Source organism: Wyeomyia smithii, chromosome 2 (genome assembly GCF_029784165.1).
Source record: "Wyeomyia smithii strain HCP4-BCI-WySm-NY-G18 chromosome 2, ASM2978416v1, whole genome shotgun sequence".
NCBI lineage: Eukaryota > Metazoa > Arthropoda > Insecta > Diptera > Culicidae > Wyeomyia > Wyeomyia smithii.
The window spans coordinates 112861012-112877129 of record NC_073695.1 but is presented as its reverse complement, the minus strand read 5'-3'; the positions used below and the strand labels follow the sequence as shown (position 1 = coordinate 112877129).

The 16118-nt window shown below is 34.6% G+C and overlaps 1 protein-coding gene across 1 annotated transcript; it reads right to left on the bottom strand.

Annotated features, from left to right (window-relative positions):
* Nucleotides 1-5193: 5193 nt before the first annotated feature.
* LOC129724192 (ester hydrolase C11orf54 homolog) lies at nt 5194-15803 on the bottom strand. Its single transcript, XM_055678880.1, has 3 exons — nt 15602-15803; nt 6106-6204; nt 5194-6042 (listed from the first exon to the last, which is right to left on the bottom strand). Exons 1-3 carry the CDS (start codon nt 15678-15680, stop codon nt 5252-5254), a joined length of 969 nt encoding a protein of 322 aa, XP_055534855.1. The 5' UTR covers nt 15681-15803; the 3' UTR covers nt 5194-5251.
* Between the last annotated feature and the right edge of the window lie 315 nt (nt 15804-16118).

Below are 16118 nucleotides of genomic sequence, written 5' to 3'. Positions count from 1 at the left end.
CTAATAAATATGTGTTGCGTTGAAGCGCTTGAAAGGTTTTCGTTTATCAGTGGCGTTCCCGCCTAACAGAAGCCATTTGAACGTTTCAAACGGCAACTTGGCAACTATTATTATGCACTGCCCATAAAAGCATAAGAGTCCCATATGGAAATGCTCACAATTGAGAAAATTGTAAATGAAGATCTAACCTTGAATCAAAGGCAAATAACTATGACTTAACTGGAAGCATGTTTTATTCATCTGCATGTTCATGAGGTGGAACATTATATATTTCCATGAGTTCTAAGAACTTTTGCATGAATTCCAGGCTTGGAAATAAATGATGGGACTCGTTTGCCTTTATTTTGTACCTAGACAAAGAATAAACGTATATCAGTCTCCACGCATTCTGAGACGACCAAGGTATTTATTATCATTCCTTATTGAATTTATCATGTGCAAAGTTTATTTCAGTCAAACATTTTTGGATCATACGAATTGCAATACAGCGATTTAGTTTCAACGGATTGCAACATAACCCGGTGCATGTTTTTCACCAAAAAGCAACAAAAGCAGATAGACGAAAGTTCGTTCGACAAAGAGTCTACAATGATTTTTTTAAAGAGTCCACGAGGAATCGATGCAGACCGTAAGGCCAACACTGAACACTTGAATTTCACTCATCCCAGGTGCTAAGAAGGATTTCTGGAAACAGTTGAAAAAAACTTCACTATAACTTTCGATTCCTTTCGAAAACACACATTAGTTTTAATCAGTTCTGATATCTCTAGCTGATTTTTAATTGTACCTTGCAAACATGAACTGTGTTTTAATTTATTTAAGTCAATGATGTTTTTATGTGAACACTTTTCTTTGAACTGATAACAAATGTGAAATGTTTTTTTTTTAAGCACAATCGAATATATACTAAGGATGGGACTCGTATGCCTTAATTTTCAATATGGGACAGGGAAGGTTAAGTATTTTTCAGTATTTTTCAGAAAAAATTTTCAAATTTTATCAAGGCATACGAAAATTCAAACAAAATTAGGTATATTGACAGCATAAACTAAAATGTGCCAAAAAGTCATATGGGACTCTTATGCTTTTATGGGCAGTGCACGTGTTGTACAAATGCTGCATACATGCACGCAGAAAAAATAACTATTGAGTTCCATAAGAACCCCTTATGATTTTGCGCCACAAGGATTCCTTATAGATGTCATAAGTTTGTCTTATGAAATGGAGGGGAAATTTTATTCTCGACTACTAACAATTTTCATGAGTCATACTTATAAAATTTATTGGTCGTATGTATGCATGTTATAAGAACAGACATATCAAAATCATAGCTTTTCAATATGAACTCCATGAAGAGATTGATATGAATATCATTAGTTGATTGTCATAAAGCTCATAATTGCTGCCATGAAATTTTTAATACCAGGGTATGTTAACATGTTTTGTTAAAAAAATACTACAAGGTATACAGCCCTAGGGTTGTATGAAATGGTGACGGGGGACTTAACACTGTAATTAGGGGATTTTTTGTTACAAAATATACAGAGTCTGCAAACAGAATCAATGTGTTTGCTCAGCGTCTGTACGTATTTTTATTTTCAGCCTCCGCTGGAAATAAATTTTTGAAATATATTCAGCAACACATAAAAGAATATCGTTTTATATTTGGTGATATTATGCCTGTAGTATTTTTTTGTGCAAAAAACATGTATTTGACAAGGCACAAGAACATCAAGCTTGTTGAAGAAGCACCAAGAATTTCTCGTAATGCGTCAAAGTCAGAATTAACTCTATATCCTCAATAACCAAATCCAATAATACTTACGTTATCATAATGAATGGTTTCGTCTTATTTAACTCTGATTAAATCAAGTTTATAATATGGATCTTAGTTTCAAAATGATATGGAAGCCCTTACAAAGGTTCATTAATTGGCAAACAAAAAGAAATATGTTAAACAAAATTATTCACAAGTTCCAGCAAAAAATCGTAGCAATAAACAATTCCACTTTTGTTTTTTGCTTGACAATTTTTTTCATTTGCCTACAACTACATTCGCTGTATTACGAAGACAGCTAATATACGTTTATTATGGTAAAGCTTAGAATAATAATATATCATCTAACAATATTGAAATGTAGAAAGAGATTTTGAATGGATCATAGTATAATAAACAAAAAGCTCACAAGCATTCTCAGGCTCTTACTCTTCTATAAATACACTAAGGTCGCTTTTTACGCGGTTTTTTTTATGAGGATTCCGGATGTTACGCGGTTTAGTTTTACGCGGATTCCGGAATCTACGCGGTTTTTTTTACGCGGCATGTATCCCCCACGTAAAAAGCGACTTTAGTTTAGGAATTTACTCTTTCGATACTTTTTGGTCACGAGTATTCAGTGAATGTCGAAGATAAAATTAAATAAATATCCGTTGCAATAATTTACAATTATTGTTGAGTAATTTATGACAATCATATTTATGAGATAAACTTTCAATCACCGCCAACAGCAGCATTGCAGTTTTTCCTCGATTGCACACGAATAGAAATGTACGAACAAAAGTGTACCACTGCAATACGAATAGTACCGCTGCAGTACGAATAGAAGTGTACCGTTGAAATGTACGAATAGAAGAGTACCGCTGCAATCATAGACGACGAGAGACTTGCGGTTCTTTACTCCACTGGTACTGTTGCTTTTACCGGCATGTTTTTTTTCAAGACATCAGTTTCTATTAGGTTCTGAAAGCAGGTTCAGAAATTATTCAAGAATAAGGATTGTTTCAAACTGTTCGGAAAACTTTTACCTTCGAGACATCATATTAGTTTAGCTCATGGGAGCAAAAATAAATTAACCTATTGGGACGGGGAGACTCTGTCAATTTTTATTTCGATATTGATACAGAGAATATCACAGCGAACGGATGGTGTCCATTCACTTCGTCTGTGCTAGAAATGCTCGCATGTAATTGGTTCATTATTCGCGTAAATTTGTCATTGAAACTTTTTACCAATTTTACCGCTTAGCAATGACATTAGAGTGATAACTATCATATTACAAAATTGTTATACATTTTATCTATCCATCAACATATTGGTTATTGTTATCCATCATGTGGTTATGCTGTTATCAACGTTTGAAATCTGACGCAACATTCGCCAGTTTCATTTCCGATTTTACAGAATGCATCCCAGTATAGAAAACAAAGACGTAGTCCCACGTCAAAACTTTTATACTCTTGATCTTATTTATTCTTTACTCAAAAATATGTAATATATAGGTTTTGAAATTCGGGAAACAAGTTCGCCTTTGATTCCTCCTGCCGAATGTCGTCAGCGTTGTCCTCTTTAATGATCACAAGATTCAATAGTCGCTGGAATAAATATAGATGACATGATGTAATGGCAGAATTTGTAGAGAGGTACTTACAGTTTTTTTGCTCCGATTTTCAACAACTGACACCAGCTGTGCAAATTTCAGCTTAGCTTTATCCAATATCTCAAAACACTTATCTGACGGTGCACTAGCAATAGGAACAAAAATTCTGGTCTGCCATTTTGCAGATTTAATAAGATATGACTATGGAATTTTCAGAATGTTGACGTTGATGAAAATCATAAGTTACGCGTATGGGATGCATATATCGTTTATATGAAAATTCCAAAATATACTTATGAAATTTATGAGCTTGATATGTAATGCATAAGTGTCTAATGAAATCAAAATTATGCATGTTCATAAGTTGTAACTTATGAAATTCTTAAGTGTTTTTCTCTCAGTGTGCGTTTGAAGTCTTTTAAGGAGAAACTCTTTAAGGAGAAACTCTTTATGAAACATCCTTCTGAACGCGTCGTATGGTTGGTTTATTGCAGTATAAAGGTTTTTTGTTGTTGTTCTTCTGGATAGATTACAAGGGGGGATAATTCATATCAAAGCATAGACAACAATAGGCAACAATAGATAAAAAAAAAAACACAAACTTAGTACAGACATCGGCGTATGCATCCTTTTTGCTTTTAAACTCTTTTCATGCCCAGTCAGCTATTCACTACAATAAATTCTAAACGGTTGCATCCTTGCATTAAATTAAATCTGAGTCTTAAATACTCCTTTGTAACACTCTCAAGAAAGCCTTTTTAAAAGCAAATGTGTAATAAAAGTAGTGTAAAAGCAGCCGGTGCTTAATGAACAACATGTCGAATCATTTTTTGTACAAATATTACATCATTCTTTGTTTATGTATTTTTATCCAATAGTGGAACTCTCGCACCTGACGTACTGGGGCCTATAGATGTTTCGCAACTTCATGATGTTTTTAGTAGTGTTACACGGGAACTACAGAGTCGCAAGCTGGAAGGTGTCCACACCTGACCGATCTCTGCTGGAGTATTCAAGGGGCGGTCGATATTGGTGTTCTTATCATTTTTATTATTGACCTTCATTTGACAGGGAAGGTCAGTGAAAAAAAAGGAATTTGCATTTTGAACGTACTAGCAGTAAAGCCATGATTCAAAAAATGTCGAATACCCTCGCTGGTGGGTTTTGAAGTTTTTGCAGTAAGTATCAATTAGAGCATTATTACAGATATAAATTTTCATTATAACATGAAATTCAAAGATACTACATACGGTCGTATGCATCATTCATAGGAATAAATTTGTTAAAACAAATTTGAAACTTGTATTTTTACTATCGATTGATCAAAATAAAATGACTTCTGGATGTTCGAAATAATTGGCACAAAACTGGGAATATTATTCTACGATACAATAATGGTGCTTATTTGTTGTACCAAATACTTCACTATTTTATGATTGCGATCATATTTGAGAATGGACATCGTTTTCGGTAAGTTTAAAAGTCACGAGTCGCCCCTGTGTAGAAGTAATGAGCCCGTGGTCAAATTACTCGGCGATGGCTAGAGAATAGCCAGTAATCTCGCTGATCAAGAACCTCATTATCAATGCCGTAATTTAACGCCCAACTGAATATTTTGACAGTCTAATTAAATACTCTGAAGACATCCTCTATCAATCTATTACACTCACCCGTAGCAATTCGCTTGAACTACACCAACTGTAGAGTGATGAAGTAATCTGTCGAGCGCTGACAGCTGTTATCACCAAAAATACCAGCATCAGCTGAGTATTTTATTACCGCTGGCCTCTAGATAATTAGGTCAATTTAAACACACTTTTTGTCGAACAGTAAAAAACAAATGTCGTTATTTTATTCATCAAGAAAATGAAATATCAATCCCTTCCAAATTTGTGCGTATTGATCGGCTTATCGACACGCACGATTTTTTCGCCAACATTAAAATAACCCTCGTATTCAACCACATCCGGTGTGGTATCAATGTGATAATGGCCTCCTTCTCCGTGCCGCGAGAAACTGTGGAAATGTTGCAACCGCAAATCAAGATCACACTCATTCGTTACTAAAGTGCCAACGGCTATCAGTTTTGCGGACATGTCAAAAAAGTTAAGCCAACTATTTAGTTCGTCTTCTGTGTGAATTGGGGTTTCCGAAAAGGGCGACATCACGTGTTGTTTGGCTTTACCGTTCTTGAGCAGAAATACGCCTCCCAATCCGACTGTGCGATTGGTGTAATGTTGCTCGAGCGCTGTCCGGATGCTTGCAATGAAATCTTTTGGTCCTGTGCGTTTCTTGCAGCTAACCTTCAGTACTTTTCCTGGCTTACCCTCCGAGAGAAAGATATTTCCCAACAGTGCGCACCGGGTTTCATTGCTTGGAATTTTCTCCAGAATAGGTTTCTTGCGATCAGGCGTTACCCGCGCCAAATGACTCTCACTGATTACATGCCCATTGGCTTGCACTTTGAGATTGAACATGCCTTCACAGTTGGAGTTTACTAGTGGATAGGGCCCAGCCCCAGCCCCGATTGCGAGAAATTCTGTCTTCGTATCATTCAACGCTCGCTGCGATATCGACACCAAATCGTACAGCTTGGTGTAGTCTACGTTAGGAAGCAGATACGGTGGACCGCCAAGTTCTACCAGTGTCGGACTTCCGTTGAGACCTGCTCGTATACATTTAGGTTAGCATGAATTATAGTACACATTACATCATTTGCTGTGGTTACCTCGTCCAGCCAGATGGAATGGTTCCTCCATCAAGTTTGGGCAGTCCACCACTTCCACGTTCACATGCCCGAAGTTGGAAGTTAAACTGGTAGCAAGCACTGAAATATGAATGAAAAAGTAGTTTTAACGCATAGACTGAATTTTTCGTTCAATTTTGCATGGTTTTTAACTAAAAAGCCTGTTTAATTAACAAAAATGATTCTAATCGACCAGCTGGTCTTGAGTTACGATGCCGGTCTATCAAGACAATCGTCGTTTGTTCGAATCTCAACTTAAGAAAGACTGTTAGTTTCTGCAGGATCATAGTGCTAGCCCCGCAATTGTTCTGTACACTAACGGTTGCCAAGTCTGTGCTCAATTGCGGGGGCCTAGCATGGTTGGTAACGTCTCCGCCAACCACGCTCGACGCCTGGGTTCGAATCCCACCGCCGACATAGGTGTCGATGGTTGTGAGGTGGCGTGATCCACTCACAACCAACTCAGCTGGTCTAGATTCAATCCTAGCCGACACCGGGAGATTTTCTGAGGCGAAAAATCTCTGGGATCACGCCTTCCATCGCATGAGGAAGTAAAGCCGTTGGCGCCGGTCCGTTAATCAACGGGTCGTGAGTTAGGGTCCTGGGTGGAGTCGCCTCTACGGGCGTCGGTGATTGGCACAACAACAGTGGCGGAAATAGACCGACGGAAAATAAGCGAGAATAAAAAAAAAAAAGTCTGTGCTCAATAACAGAGCAGTACTAGCCACCTCGGCCCTAAATTAGCTAAGCGCTGTTATGTGTTCATTTTACTCACGTCGAATGACTGATGAATGCACCTATCAACAACTACATATACCATAGAAGTGTTCTGACTAATTTTGAAAGTATTGCGAGTTATCTGTTTCATAAATTCACTAATCATCGTTCATTAATCAGGTAGTTGGTGTATTTTTGTATAGAGAACCCCAGAAACATACATACATAAAACATCACTCTATTCATTTATTTATGGATTGTCAAGTATCAAAGTTTAACTAGCTTATAGTACAAGGTCTAAGCTTTAAAAAAAGTATTTGATGATGTGCTCCGGTTTGCCTTTTTTCCCCTATATGAATTTAAATCTGTGAAACCTGTATTGTTATGTTTGTCATATTTGCCTAGAACATTATGTTCATGAAAAAAAAAAATATTTAAAAAGGTATGCTAGAAATTTGAAATTTGGGGGTTGATAGAGAAAATGTTTTGTATCTCAATAAATAGACGTCATAGAAATTTAATATCTTCTGCAAAGTTTTATATTTTGAAAAGTTCTACAATTTTGCTGGAGAAACTATTTATGTATCTATATCAAAAGTTAGATTTTTTTATAGTAGGCCATGATCAAAAAATTTTCTCATCAACATTTCGGTTATGTTTTTGTGAACAACTCTTTTGAACATTGTCTTTGGCTTACATCAACCGTTTAAGCACAAATGAATTAAGTTCGACAAATTGCCTTTTCCGACCACTGTGTAATGGCGCACGGTGTGTCCGAAATGCCGGATTATCATACTTTAATGTACCTCGGATTTTCTTTCACGAAAAGTTAGTTTGGGTCCTTACCTTTCAAAATCGGCCGATTTTAAAAAAAATCCATCGGGGGAAAATTGAATAAAACTGATTTAAATTTTTTATGTATTTTTTTTTTTAATTGTACTAATTTTTAATGTTAAATACACTGATAACGTTCGAAATAAATAACTTCATCACAATCTTAAGCTTAAAATAGCTTTCCTAGTAGATTTTTAGATTACATGTTAAAGAAAAAATTAGATATTTACACGGTTATTTAATAAAACATTACGAAAAACCCGAACACATTTATATACTAAAAAATCAGTGATTGCTATGATTTACAACACATGTGAAACAGTGATATTAACAAACCATTTCGACAGTGTTAGAACAAACGACGGCTCGTCTAGTTGTTTTCGGTAGATTGTAAATGAAGAAACACATGAATAAAATCGACCCAAAATATCTTTTTTGTGTTTCATTACAGATATAAATTTTTATTATAACATGAAATTCAGAGATACTCACCCTTATTCATGTTTACGGTCTTACGCATCATTCATAGGAATAAATTTGTTAAAACAAATTCGAAACATGTATTTTTACTATCGATTGATCAAAATAAAATGACTGCCGGATGTTCGAAATAATTGGCACAAAACTGGGAATATTATTCTACGATACGATAATGGTGCTTATTTGCTGTACCAAATTCGTCACTATTTTACGATTGCGATCGTATTTGAGAATGGACATCGTTTTCGATCTCAATTTTAAATTTCTGTAATTCCTGTAGTTTCTTCAAATCGGCCAGGTACTCCACGGCACCTTTTACTTAGTGAAACATTGGTAACATAACAACAGCATAAGTTTATGAGAGTTGCAGATCTTGTCAGAATAAACAATAACAATAAGATTAGGAAAAAAAAAATAAAATTAGAATGCTTATCTTTATTGTATTGTAGAAGCAGGGGCGACTCGTCCGTAAGTGCAACCTGTGCATTGCATTGCTTGGCAAAAAATGAATTTCAAATCTTAATTTATATTTTTTGCCTAGTTGATTTTTAGATTACATGTTGAAGAAAAAATTAGATATTTACACGGGTATTTAATGAAACATTACGAAAAACCCGAACACATTTATATACTAAAAAATCAGTGATTGCTATGATTTACAACACATGTGAAACAGTGATATTAACAAACCATTTCGACAGTGTTAAAACAAACGACGGCTCGTCTAGTTGTTTTCGGTAGATTGTACAAAATGAAGAAACAAATGAATAAAATCGGCCCAAAATATCTTTTTTGTGTTTCAAAAAAGTGAAGCAAGCTAAATTGATGCATAATACGCTGACAAAAACCATAAATAGTGCTTCATTTACGAATGCGGAAGCTGCTATATTGTATACTATAGTATGTTTCAACCATCTAGAAAAAATAAACCAGGAATAAAACATTCGAGTTTTTTATTTACCTTTGTTAACAAAAAAAAAATGAAATCAGATAGATTAACGACAATTAACAACTTTTGACGTATTTTATCATGTATACACTCCCCTAAAAATTATGGATCTCCCACAATTACGGATCACTTTTGTATTTCATGTTATTTGACTCAGTTCAAAAACTGTTTGAAGGCATGAAGCATTTTTGCAGTAAAACATACCATATTTGCTAGCTTTAAACACAGAAAACATCGTTTTTATCCCAAGATAGATGCGTTTTTTATAACCGTATGATATTGTCATCTACAATCTATCAAAATATTTATCGTTTTTCTCAATCAGCGTAAGTAGCGCGCTCCTCATTCATAAGGTTTCTATGTGATAATAATAGCTAGTTCACCGGCAAAAAATAGCTGATTCACGAAAATCAAGGTGAGTTCTTCACGATTCATCAAAATGTTGATGGTTGATAGCGATTTTTCTATAAAAATAAGTTATTTTCTAAATGTTTCATGATAGGGACCAAGACAAGGTAGTTTCTCACAATCACTTCGATTTAAATATAATTTTAACCAGTTAAAACACCTTATCAACTTCTATTGGGCTCTAAACGGAAGCTAAACAGAGTTGAGTCTTTGAAAAATACTGTTCTCAAAGCACGCGGGACGGGAAAGCTACGTAAAGCGGCAAAAAGTTATGATTTACCATATGTAACGGTTCATCGCTACCTTTCAGAGCGACATACCCGGACTCTCATTCTTACTGCAACCTCTAAAGTCACATAAAATGTGACCAGGCCATGTGAGATCTTTAATACGCTATGAAACATGGTAATTCTTCATATTACATAATTTGAATAAGGTTCAATAAACAAATTCATTGCCAAAAACTGTTTTGAATATGATGACTGTTTTAATATGATGCAAATTGTTTCATAATTGGGAAAGCTCTCAAAAGTGATCCATAATTTTGTATTTGATAAGTTATAATAAAATAAATATATATTATATATTTCTGTAACTGAAAACATTTATAGATTACTTATATACAATAAAATTGGCCAGAAATGATTTTTTTGAATCCATACATCTTTTTAAGAGACCCATAATTGTGGGGGGACTCTAATAATTATAAATTGTTGTAAGAAATAAAAAAAAAGATTAAAGAAACGCAGGTAGTTGAAATGGAACTCAATTTTCTTCATGTTGATGTTACACGATTTGTATAGATTATTTGTATAGAAAATTTAGGTTGGAAAAACACTAAAAATTCAAATCAATTTTTTTCAATTTTCCCCAGATGGTTTTTTTTAAAACCTGCCGATTTTGAAATGTAAGGACCCAAATTAACTTTTGGTGAAAGAAAATCCGAGGTACATTAAAGTACGATAATCCGGCACTTCGGACACACCGTGTGGCGTTTGATTGCGAGAGATTGATCACACACAATAGATTTATCTATACAGCGCTCTCGTCACTAAAAATATGGTTTCAAAACTGAAGAAATTAATTACTTTTTTAACCTTAGCAGTTCCTATACCAGCTGATCGAACTCGATGAGTTCTACAATGTTTTGAAATTTAGTACAAAGATAAAGATTTGCCGTAAAGTCAACAGCCTTAAAATCTCCTCGGGTGAAATTCCCAGAATTAATGGCGAAACTTTTTAAACCCAAGTAACAATATCAGTTTTACGATGTACTTGAAAACGTTTTGATTGCTTGTTCTTTAAAACAGTGCATAAATCTTATTATTTTCACAAACTGCTACAAACCAGCCGAAAAATCCCCATAAGATCAAGGAGGCCCATGCTAGAGAAGGTTCTCAAGAATAGTTCCTAAAGTTTGCTTAGAGCTCTATATTTTTATCGATATGCACTCATGATGACATTCAGGAGTTGCTCACAACCATGAAAAACTGTAACAAATTTCGAGAGTTTTATAAATCAGGTTCGCAACTCTTTTTCCTAGCTTATTCCGCTATGAACAGAATTTATTTTTTATTTACAGAGATCAATTTAGGAAACAAACCCCATCGATCTACTCTTTCTCCAAAATGAATGTCATCGCAGTTGTTGAATAAAATAGGTAGATAAATCTACATGTATTTGCAAGTTCATATTTGTAAATTTTTAATTGCCACGTTAAGTTTATATGTTATATGACAAAAAAGTTTGTAATTTTAAACGCGCCATGATATTACTGGAAAATCAGTAATTTATTCAGAAAATAAAAAATATATATATTTGAATTTTCGTTAAGTTCGGGTTTTCTGGACTATGGAACATTTTACTAAACTTTGTGTTCAGCATGGTCAGCATTCACTACTGAACTGCCAGAATTATTAGTAGCATTAAGAATCTCGGCCTTCTATTACCGTTTAATTACAAATGGCTATCATTTTGACGTAGTTAATCACAGTCTGTTCGCCATATTTGTCGTTGGTTTCATTTTAATCCCTCATAAGACGGCTTCTAACTAAAACTTCTTGAGCAAGACTAATAAGATTTTTTTAATATCTCGACAAGTTGGCATTTACTTGTTGCATTCACGGAGAAGAATACTTGGGCTTGAATAAAACTTGCTTGAACTTTTCAAGACAAACAAATTCTATCTGAGATAGCCCCCTCTCCCGTTTGACAACTGTTTGTTAACAGTCAAGCACCATTTTTGTGATTATTGTTGTTGGAAAAGTGTTACTTGTAGCGAATTTAAAACAAGAAACAATAAATGGTTTAGAATAAACATCCGGTGTATTTTATAATTAGGGCCTTAAACATGAGCGAAATGAAGAAATGCAACATATTGCATGAACATTCTCAGGTACAAGTCAGACTCGATTATCCGGAATTTTAGATTCGATTATCCGGAATTTCATTTTTTCGGTGTTCGTTTTAATCTTTATTCCGAAATTTTGCCTTTACCACCCCTTCTGGCATATTTGTTACCATTTATGTCATTTCCCGCATGTTTGGAACATGTTCGATTCAACTAAAAGTAATCAATGTCCAATTTATTTTTTTTTTGCTGCTCAATGCCAAACCCGTTTTCGCCTCAGAAATAATTTCTGGTTACGCCACTGCATCATACAAGTAAAATTAAAAAAAAAAAAGAAATACCTATTTATTTTATGTTCGTTAATCGCAAATTTCAATATATTTCTTTGATTCGATTATCCGGAAAACTCGATTATCCGGAATAAAAAATGTTTTGGTAATCGAGACCGACCTGTATTGGAATTTCTACCATCTTATATTTCCTGTCCGTTAGTGAGTATTGAGTTTTTACTCTTTTTAACACCAAAAGTAATATACCCTTAATGACTTGATTTAGAATGATTTAGGTTGACTTGATTTAGTATGAGTTAGTTGCTTGAATGAGCTAAAATTTTTTGTTTATTTTAGATCCTTTTCTTTCATGAATGTTTTATCTTTCATGAGACGGGGTTAAGAAAATTTTATGGGCACATTTTCAAGATAGATTCATCCTGAAGATAAGTACCATAAAACTATCGTAAAACTCTAATAAAATTTTATGGAAGTTTCTCATAGGTATTTTGAAAAGGGTATTGAGTGCGTTTCAAAACCGCTCTTCAGGCTAATTACAGTTATTAATGAAGCAGTTTTATGGAGGACTCTTCAAGTGTTCTTAAAATACTCTTGGGAACTGATGATAAATAAAAAACACAAGTACTTAATTAAATTTATGATAAAACTCGATGTATTTAGTAATGTTTTGATAAAACTTCTATAAAATATAAATGAAACTAAATCATCTTTGGATTGTTACTTGGGAAATACTTTGCATAATTTATGAGTATTCGACAATTACGTGCGTAGGACTTGTAATAATAAAAACAATTTCGCTGACTCAGAATAATTTCGGTTTTACCTGGAGACCTTTACCTGGAAACTACCCCCCAGGCCCGGAGATAATCCGCGTTCACCCGGAGACACATAGATCACCTTCCAGACCCGAAATAAGACAAAGGATGATATAATGACAGTATGGATATCGCGATAAATTCACCAGTCAACGCCACCACGAACAGAATTTTGTTGTTCACCAGCCGTGCAGCTGCAATAAACTGATGCGTGGCTGAGAGTACGACACCTTCTGCTATTCAACACAAGAAAAATTTGATTGTTTTCCTTCCAAGCTGCCATACGTCACTACGTGGTATTTTGTTGCGTGGCAGAGAGCTTCTTTGGTCCAGATTCATGTTTCGTACATTCGTATTGCATACGGAATAAAAATCTCTTGCGCAACTAGAGGAATAACATAATTTGAAAAAACTGGAGCCACTTTCAAAATGAATCTAACATAAACATCGTGAACAAAAGCGAGCTTGTGATAAGTTAGCTGCTGCTCTTCTAACTGATTTTTAGTTCAGTTTTTCATTGTTTTTTTTGCAAATAAAAAAATATGCTAATAATTATACCAAAAGTTTGACATCACCTATTGACTAAAACATTTATTGTTCAAGGTCTGTAAAAATGTATGCATTCAAAGATTCTACACTATATCATCCTGTTCTCAGTTAGAGAAGCGGGCTTGGTAATTGGTTGAATGCTTTTCATTAATTTACTACGGCAAAAATATGTCAACTATTTTACCACCAGTTTGAGGCAACCTCCACTTTTCAGTAAAAACATTGGCGGTTAAAGTCTGTTTTGTGGCCGTTACAAAATATTTATTTTAGGAGGGCACATTTTCGTTACACTTTCCACAGCATGCCACCCTACTAAAGTAACCGAAGACGTACAACACTTCTTGAAATTCAAAATGGCGTCTGGGCCATTTTCCGATCTGTGGACATCATCCAAGTTGCAAAAATAAATATTGGATGGTATTTGGCCTTGTATTTTTCATTGTTTCTTTGGCTTCTAGAAGCCCCTATCTATTCCGGAAGGATCGTTTTGAAAGCATATCAACAAAACTATTAGAATGGTTGTAAGATTCCATTTGAAAATCATGAAACCATAATATTCCTCAATTTCGGAGCACATCCGCATATCACTATTTATTTTTGAGTAATTTCTGTACAAAAACATCGTTATTAAACACATTTTTTCATTACGGTTAATGGCACTTATTGCGTACTTTTACCCCGGGGTTTATGCGTACTTTTGCCCCACAATGAGTTCCCCAATTGGTTTAAGTTTTATGACAAACATCAAAATATTTCCGGCAAAACAAATTCACCCTACAAACCACAATTATACAAGAGTTTTTTGGCTCTGTTGTTTTCGAGTTTCTGTAGTTTCCGAATAGGTCAACCCTTTCGCCCAAAACTAAGAAAACTAGATCAAAACAGCTCAAAACACAACTCTCCTCATAGCTTCGCCCCATTTAAACGCAATCTTATGTGTTTACATGTGTGATTAACTGACGTTATAATACTGCAAATTCATACAATGTTGCCAGTTTACCCGAAAAAAATAAGATCAAAAAAACCTTGAAAGTTGCTGTAATTGTACATAGTTTTACCATGATTTAACTATGATTTTCATTGTAATTATATCAATTTTACATTAAATATCATTGTCCAGAACAATAAAAAACATTGTTTTTGCCATTTTTACCATGAAAAAGGGGGGTTGTCACTGACAATGTTTTTCATGGTAAAATTATTGTCGGCGGTAGATTCAACAACAAAAAACGCTGTTGAATCATGGTAATGACAAAAAACGTGTGCATGCTTACAGTAGAAATACCATATTTTTTATGGTTACAATAAAAAACATTGTGCATTTACTGTTCTCACCGCAAAATACATCGTAAATTTTTTATTCGGGTATTTTGCTCGTATGCTTCGAAAAGGCCAATGCGTACTTTTACCCCGTGCGTACTTTTGCTCCTCACTACTCTAATGTAACAAACAGCTTGATATAGCTCTACGTCAACCTTGCAACCGTGGCTCTGCACACATCCCTTGATTTTTTATCGTATTTATGTTTTTTTTTTTCGAGTCCGTTCATAATTAAGTGTAAGTCATTCTTGCTTTTTCGACATAATTCACAAATAAAACATTCAGAAACTTTCGTTTTTCATGATATTTTTTCACAGAAATTTTTCGAACAATTGAAAATTGACGTTCGAAAGTTAAGTAGCAAACAAACAGTAAATTCCGCTGGACAGATTTAGAAATTTTAGTTATGTTAAATGTTACTCAAATATAGCAACATAGATTGTGTTTTTTCTAATTCAGTTTAAAATTTATCAATTAAAAAATTAATAGGACTATGTAAATCTAATCGAATGTTTTTTTTTGCATATTTTAAACTAACGTTCTGTACATTGACAATCTAAGCTTGTATGAAAAATAAAATTCAAACATGATATGACTTCATTTTCATTTCTTACTATCGATTTCTCAAAAGGATTGCTAATTGATGTAAGTTTATCTCTTAACAAGCTGAGTTTGATTGGAAAACAAAGTGATAATTCATCAACTCAAATCGGTATCTGTTCAATTCCAATTTTGCATCAGTTCTACTGCACTGATTATTCTTTACCATTGCGAATTTCTTCTAGGGATGGTGTATGAAGCGGCTTCTCTTCGAACGCTAGTATTGTGGTATCGATGCTAGCCATTCTTCGCGAAAATAAACTGGTAGTTCCTGCCTTAATGCTAATACTTGGCACACTTGGGTCACACTCGAGGCTCACTTGTTGCTAAAACTAGTTCGACTGAATGGGAGTCACTTTCAAGTTGTCTAGCTATCCGTTGATTCGATGGCTGTGGTCGTGGTCAGGTCATCATAGATTTTGTATATGTTGCAGTATAGGTTTGTGTACAGTGTGTCGGACGATTTATAAGCGTCATCTGCCGAGTGCTGTAAATAAATTTTATCGTTTGTAAACAATGCAGACCGCAAACAAGGTTCACTCCACGCAATCTACTCGTTATCAGCTGATTGCAGAAGGATTGGCATAGAGATTGTAGCCTCATGAGGGTTGATTGTTTTGTGCGATAATATGTATTTTGTACACTTCAAACAACAATACTTCTAACCGGTCCGTGCGGTCTGC